The sequence below is a fragment of the Microcebus murinus genome, chromosome 2 (genome assembly GCF_040939455.1).
Source record: "Microcebus murinus isolate Inina chromosome 2, M.murinus_Inina_mat1.0, whole genome shotgun sequence".
NCBI lineage: Eukaryota > Metazoa > Chordata > Mammalia > Primates > Cheirogaleidae > Microcebus > Microcebus murinus.
The window spans coordinates 79,705,596-79,713,378 of record NC_134105.1 but is presented as its reverse complement, the minus strand read 5'-3'; the positions used below and the strand labels follow the sequence as shown (position 1 = coordinate 79,713,378).

The following is a 7,783-nucleotide window of genomic DNA, read 5'->3' as shown; positions in this document are numbered from 1 at the left end:
GGGATCTCATTGCCCAAAACCTTATGAACATGAACAGAAATACATTTTCAAACCTGAGGTAACTGTGGTATGTGAAAAGGAGATGAGTAATATAATAGTATGCATCCTTTGGTTTTAATTGCTGTCTTTCCATTAATTACTATATGCATTCACCCATCACACATGCTCTCTCTCACACACGCACACACACACTCATGTATGTAAATATGAATTTAAATATGTACTTATATTCATTTATATTCATATATATATGCATTACATTATGACCCTTTCTTACTATGATAGTCTTAGTAAATAAGACCATATTTTGCCTTATCTCAGGGTTCACTTATGGAGAGATTAGAAATTTAAAGTATTTACTGGGTAACAAGGAGAAGCTGAGGCAAAACTTAATACTTTTTTAAAATTCAAAGTAAGTAGTCAGGCTGGGCATGGTGGCTCATATCTGTAATCCTGGCACTTAAGAGAGGCTGAGTCAAGAGGATTCCTTGAGGCCAGAAGTTAAAGACCAGCCTGAGCAATATAGTGAGACCCCCTATCTCTACCAAAAAAAAAGGATGCAGTCAAAGTCAGCTGTTTGCTGTTTGTAATTTATTCTTATACTTCCTAGCAATGTAGATCTGGCAGATTAATTCCCCCTTTCCACAGATGGGAAATTGGGGCCTATAATAGTTAACTCACAAGCTCAGAATTTTAATGCTAAAATGCTTTTTTTTACAGTATGTTCAGAATTTAATTCTAGCTTTAACAACTCTGAGTTTATCCAAAGCCGTTATTAAACACACAGGAACATGATTTCTATGTTTGTAGGCTAGATATCAGAATTGGTTTGCCAGAAAGAATCTGTTTCCAGATAACCTTCATTTTTCTCTCAAGTTAGGCTGCTCCTGGTTTACATTGCTCGAACCCTACACCAATGGTTAAAAATAGCTAGAAATTGGGAAAGTTTTCTCAATCAATTTACTACCTAGAATTTTATCAGTGCCTAATAGTTACATGGTTCTATTTCAGATTATGTAACAGTCAAATTGATTTTTCCATTTTGGAATAAATCTATGCTATAAGATAGGCCTTTCTAGGAAAACAATTGTATCCTTTTTGAAAAATGTTTAACTTGTGTTGCAGCCTTTTTATAGAGCTGATGAAAAGAAATTAAGTAATTTCTCAAAGGTCGCAGAACTACGTGTGAAAGAGCCAGAACACAATCCAAAGTGTGATTCTAAGGCTCAAGTAAACAAAGAGCTCTTTAGACATTATTTAGTATATTCTTACAGGGTGCGTCTTGCCCATAATGATAGCACATTGCTATTTAAAATGCAGCGTTTGGACTGGAAGCATCAGCCTCCCCCAGAAGCTTGTCAGAAATGCAGAAGCCCAGGCCCCATCCAGACCTACTGAATCAGAATCTGCTTGTTAACAAGATGCCCAGGTGATTCAGGTACATGTCAAAGTTTGAGAACTAGTGGTCTGGGGAACATGGATGTTGGAAAGAGACCTGCATTATGCTTGACCCATTATTTTCTAATTTGCTCATCATGGGAAAAATAATTATTTTAAGTTTCAGTTTCCTCGGAGGTAACAGTACCTCTGTTTCTGCATTAATAGAAAATTTAAATGAGAAAATCTCACTAAAATAACTAGTAACTGAATTGCACATAAAATTACTCAATAATTGACTGATATTTTATATACATACATATTTTGCATAAATTGAGTACTGTCTCTCAAAATTGCACTCAATCTGTGCTTCTGATAGGTTTAGAATACCTAAAAAAGACATACCTCTTCTTTTAAAATAATTAATCATATGGTGGAACAAAATATTGACATATCAATCAAATTTGTATTCCTTCCATCTTGTACTCTTTAGCCAAGATCTTCTTAGCTTTCATTCGGATATCAGAGTTACTGACAGCCTGAGGAGTGAGACTGTAGAGTAGGCAAGCAGAGAAAACTCTGAGATAGAAGAGTTTAGGCCCTTATGGGCTTAAGGCAGAAATAGTAAACTTAAAAGAAATATCATCAAATTGATCAAGCAGGGTGAAGTGCAGATTCTGAACTTTCTTAGATTTCATCAACCAGTATAGTTGCAAAAGAAAGGTGGGAAAACTGATGGTATCTTAGAGTTTTCCCAGAGAAACAGAGGGAAGGAAGATGGGGGAAGAGACTTATTACAAAGAACTGGCTCACACTATTATGGAGAATGACAAGTCCTGAGATCTGCAGTCAACAAGTGGGAGACCCAGGAGGGCCAATGGTGTGGTTCCAGTCTAATGGCTGGCACCCCTGAACCAAGGAAGAATCGATGTTTCAGTTCAACCAAAGACAGGAAAAAAGCCAATGTTCCAGTTCCAAGTCAGTCAGGCAGAAGGATTTCCCTCTTACTCAGCCTTTCTGTTCTATTTAGTCCTTCAACTAATTAGATACAGCCCACTCACGTTAGGGAGGGCAATCTGCTTTACTCAATCTTTGGATTCAAATGTTAAAACTCATCCAAAAATACCCTCATGGAAAGATCTGACCAAATATTTGGGCACCGCATGGCCTAGTCCAGTTGACACATAAAATTAGCCAACACAAATGGTTTAACTTTTTGTTTTACCAACTAAGGACACTGCAATTATTATCTCATAGAAGAAGAGGCATATTAATAACTTTAAAAGGGACTTAAAAAGGATACAATTTTAAAACAATTCATAAATAAAATTAAATTTGGCTATATGAAAACTATAGTACATGGTCCTTAATTTTCTCATTTTACCATGGAACAAAGTAAACCCTGCTAGGATGAAACAAGTCAGAAAATTGTGGTTTGAAGACTACTGGGACAGATGTCAGAGAGCCTCCAAGGGAGTGAAACACTGAGAGAGGCCTCTGCTAAAATCCAGAGATGATGTGAACGGGCCTTGATTGTTCTGGTTGTGCCAGTGAGAATACAGACAGAGCGAGGAATTAGGGATCACATAGTGTATGATTCCATTAATAGGAAATATTCAGAATAGGCCAATCTTTAGAGACAGAAAGCAGATTTGTGGTTCCTTAAGCCTGGGGAGATGGGTGTCGGGGGTAAAGGAGTGACAGCTAAAAGATATGGGTCTCTTTTTGAGGTGATGAAAAACTGAAACGAAAGTAAACAGCTATGAATAGGACAATGGTTGCATAAGTTACTGTAGATTCATACCCATGGAAGATTGGGCAGTCATTTAAAAAATAGGGCTATTTTTTACTTTGAAAGATTTCCACAAGATATTATGGAATAAATGAGGGGCAAAACAGCATGTATAGGATGATCTCATTTTTATAAATCCAAGATAAAAACCATATGTACGTGTAGGTCTGTACAGGATATTATGAGCATGGAAAAATGGAAGGAAGGGTATGTACTAGTTAACATGGGTTACCTTGGTGGCTGGTGCATGGTATGTGGGACAGCAGTCATGTGGATAGAAAGAAGGAGACAGGTGAGGAAAGGAATGCAACACTAAAGAGGGAAAAAAAAGGTACTGCACTTAAAAACAAAGCATGCTTGATGTAATCCCCACTGAATCATTTAATAATCTGATTGACTACCAATGTTCTGCCAGGTCTTCTAAGTTTACTGCATCATTGAACAACCTGTGAGTGAGAGACTATTTTCTCCATTTATTATCTCCATTTGAGTTCGAGATTATTATCTCCATTATCTCCAGATGGGGAAACTGAAGTTCACAATGATTAAATAACTTGCAAAACAATACTGCTGGCACAATTTTGATAAACAGGAAGGACTCCCACCTGAAAGATTTGTTTTGGATGTCAAGACTGATGATGCCATAAGCACACCAATAGGGTATGAAACGGTTTATTACTCAGATAATGAGGATTTCTGGGGAGAGCCAGGCTGGCTTCCCAGGCTGATTCAAAAGTGGTTTGAGAGAGCTGGGAAAGGAGAGGTGTGGAGTTTTTATGGTGGTTAGGGGTGGATTCTCACATGTAGTAAGGGGCTTGCATGGTTTGAACTTCCTTCTGTCAATGCCAAAGGAAGAAGCACTTCGGCTCCCTTAGCAGCTTGCCCAGACGTGGGGCAGAAGGGTATGAATAGGGAGGGCTAAGACTTACAGCTGTCAGCAAACTTCAAAAAAATGGAGCCAAGGATGTAGAAACAACCCAAGTGCCCATCAATTCATGACTGCATTATTAAAATTTGGTATATGTTTACAATGGAATATTACTCAATTCTAAGAAACGACAGCAAGCTAGCACTGCTTGTATTATCCTGGATTGAGTTTAAGCCCATTATCCAAAGTGAGGTGACACAAGATCAGAAAAATGGGCTCCACATATACTCGCCACCAAATTGGTACTGACCGATTATCAATATGGTGCTCAAAGGGTGGTGGTGTTCACCAGAGATTCGGGGGCTGGGGGAGTAGACCCACATCTGAGGGATGTGGTGAACAGTGTGGAGGGGAAGGGCATACTTCTAACCCTTGCTAGGGAAAGGCAAAGTTATAAAATCTAACCAAAATGTTGTTTTTTTTTTTTTAAAGAAAACATTTCTCGGGTGTCCGGCAGGTGGGGAGGAGGGGATGGGTATACGTATATATCCATTATAAGTGTGATGTGCATTGTCAGGGGGATGGACCCGCTTGAAGCTCTGACTCCAGGGCGGAGGGAAGGCAAGAGCAATGTATGTAACCTTAACATTTGTACCCCCATATTATGCTGAAATAAAAGAAAAAAAGCTAAAAAAATGGAGCCAGATTTTTTATTACTAATGGTTTAAAATTTAAAAACTATACATGCCAATATTTAAGAAAACTGTTCAGTTTTGTATCAGATGTGTGTAAGTGAATCTCTTGTTTTAGTTAAAACAATTTAAATTTCTAAGTTTTTACTTCACTGATAATACCCAAACTGAAGTCATGCACATAACATAATGCATGACTAAATACTTTAAATTTTACTTAAAATCTTGAGGAATATTTATTTCCAAAAAGTTACAAAAATTAAATAACCAACACATTTAGTTTTTTATATTGCTATAAAATATAAATCATTCTGTATGATTAATATTAGAATATAAGCTGTGACAATGAGTGTGTCTTTTTCATTACTTTAGACTGAGAGCACCTACAATTGTGCCTTGTAAAGGTAGACAATAAATGAACTGGAGAATAAACTTGATAAAGTTTACCTTAAAAAACAAAAGCTAGATATGAGTTGTAAAGAGCTTGTAAAAAATACCAAAAAGGAATATATTTACTAGTGGGAATATGATGAGAATTGCTAATTAATAACTCAAATAGTAATTTAAATCTATCTTGGAAACACTTTTTTAATTGTGTAAAACAATTACCTTTAACAAATCAACTTCTGAACAGTTATCATTAATGTTTAATAATGCTAAATCATTTTTTTATACTTACTTCAAATTCTTCATATCAAACTGGACAGTATTTCAGGGGAAATGATGATATAAAAGTGAATGCATGGTATACTTGTTAATATGTGCAGAATTCATATTAGACTCTGTTTTAGAGGCTTGAGCTACTTCTAGGAAAAGAACACACTGCAAGCAGCCATTTCATATTAAACCTTTTATTAAAACTGAGTCTTTACAACACTGTCATATTCCACAGTCATATATTTAAAAAAAATTCTATATGCAATTATTGGCACACAAATTTGACAGCATAATTATAACTAAGCTAAATTTCTCTATATATCTGTGTACTGATATATAGATATATATCAATCTATTTGATAGATATATATCTCCAAATTCATATCAATGACCTGGAATACCTGAGTTTTCAAGTTGTTGGTTTTCCAGATAGTAAAAAACACTTCTCATCCACTTTACAAAGGACACAGCAGATCCTGAAAGAATAACTTTGGCTGATAGATGCTGTTCCCCAAAGATCAAACAGAAGTCCTTGACAGGATTAAGGTTTATCATCAGAGGCTTCTTCCAATTGGAGGTCAGTCTGTGATGTAAGGAATGATTCCCACGTAGCAAGGCACTGCATAATGGAAACAAACCACAAGGTGATCAACAGTAGTTCCCTTTCGGTGTAATAGGATTAATAAATCCTGACATATCTGTTCCTACAGCAATCGGCCCTACTCCTCACTCCCATTGGCTAGTTAGAATCCTTGTCGTTTTCTATGTATTTTAATTCTTAATGGAGGAACTATTGCTAAATAAGGGGAAAACAGTAACAAGTGAAAAGATTAGCATGAATTAGTGTGCTGAAATAGTCCCCTATTATTCCACTGTTAGGAAAAGAAATCAGAGCTCTAGGTTTTAGAGAAAAAGATGGACCCACTTGGATCTGAGAGGCAGGCATAGGCATCTAGACAGGGCAGTGATAAAACATGCCTGCTGCAGTTAGATCTGCACCTTACTGCACCAGTGTGAGCTTGGGAAAGTTGATTAACCTTTATTATAGCTTCTTCAGCTATAAGTTAGGATGATGATAGTACTTACCACAAGGGCAACTTTGACAATTAAATTCATACAAGCCGTATAAATCTCTATGCACAATGCCTAGCACAAAGTAAGTGCTCAAAATGTTAGCAAGCATTATGATGGTCCGATGGCACTGGGTGGTAAGACTTGGTCATTAAAGTGCCACAGGAAATGAAACAGGATAGGAAGGGTTTGGATGTGGAGGGAACACACAAACCTAAATGTGGCTTACTTGATTTTGCCTAGGCCTGATCCTCTTAATAGACTAGTCTTAAGTTTCTGTATGAGGTTTATCTATAGCATTATTTTAATAGTCTGTACATACTTAGAATTCTTCTAAAACATACTTATTTTAATGTGTATTCAATCTAAACTATAATTACCTAGGAAAGAAATTATGTTTTTTTTTTTTTTTCAAATGTGGATAGGTTGCTATATATACATGTCTGTTTCTATATAGTATACTCCAAAGCTGGACTAATTAACACTGGTCTACTTGCCTAAACTGCTTTCATGTCACTTTTTTTTTTTTTTTGCCTCTAATCATTTTATAGCTTTAATGTGTCCATTTCTGACAACCAATACTAAATGAGAGACCAGAGATTTCTCAGGCATTATAAAAACTCAAATGTTCAAAGCTCCCAAATTATAAGTGTGCTACATTCCATAAAGTATACATGTATATGTGTACATAGATACACACAATTTTTTTCAAACTGAAAATTTACAATATGGGAAGTTTGTCCAAATAATTGTCCAAACTATATATGATTTCAAGGGTAGAGGGAAGGGCATAAAAATCCATTCACTCAAATATTTTTGAGTTCTTACTATATGCCAGGCATTAAGATAGGTATTAGGGAACTGCCCTTGACCTCATCAAAATTATGATTTATCAAGAAAAACAAGTAAGCAAATTTAATTAACTACAGAGTCTATGACATTGCACAGTATGATGGAAGTAAACAGTGGCTAATCTAAGTTAGATTAGTGTGCTAACTAATGTTTCCTAGTGGAAGTGATCACTGGGTGGAAACTGAAAGATGAGCAGAAGCTAAGCCCCATAAATGTCTGCATGTTTGTGGAAGGGCAACATGAGGAAAGAAAAAAAGTACAGTGATCAGGAACTTGGGCCCAGGACTTCTGTTGCTAACCACACTGGTGTAACAGGTACAGGATAGGCTCTTCTGCTTGAATCACTCAATCAATCAATCAATCAATCAGGCAGACACACATTATATGAAACAATGGTTTTCAATACCCTTGACAACAGGCAACAAAGGAGACTGATCCTAGAGAAAAGAATCAAATGAGGTGAGTTCTATGATT

The 7,783-nt window shown here is 36.3% G+C and overlaps 1 protein-coding gene across 3 annotated transcripts in view; it reads right to left on the bottom strand.

Annotated features, from left to right (window-relative positions):
- Positions 1-5,565: 5,565 nt before the first annotated feature.
- Positions 5,566-7,783, bottom strand: part of SNX7 (sorting nexin 7) — an 89,613-nt gene continuing 87,395 nt past the window's right edge. For 2 of the 3 annotated variants that reach the window (XM_075999879.1, XM_075999878.1), the window contains exon 8: positions 5,571-6,005. In XM_075999879.1, the coding sequence (XP_075855994.1) occupies positions 5,928-6,005 (78 nt within the window). In that variant the 3' untranslated portion in view covers positions 5,571-5,927. Of the gene's footprint in view, positions 6,006-7,783 lie in introns of all 3 variants that reach the window. The other variant, XM_012761975.3, reaches the window with a different exon arrangement.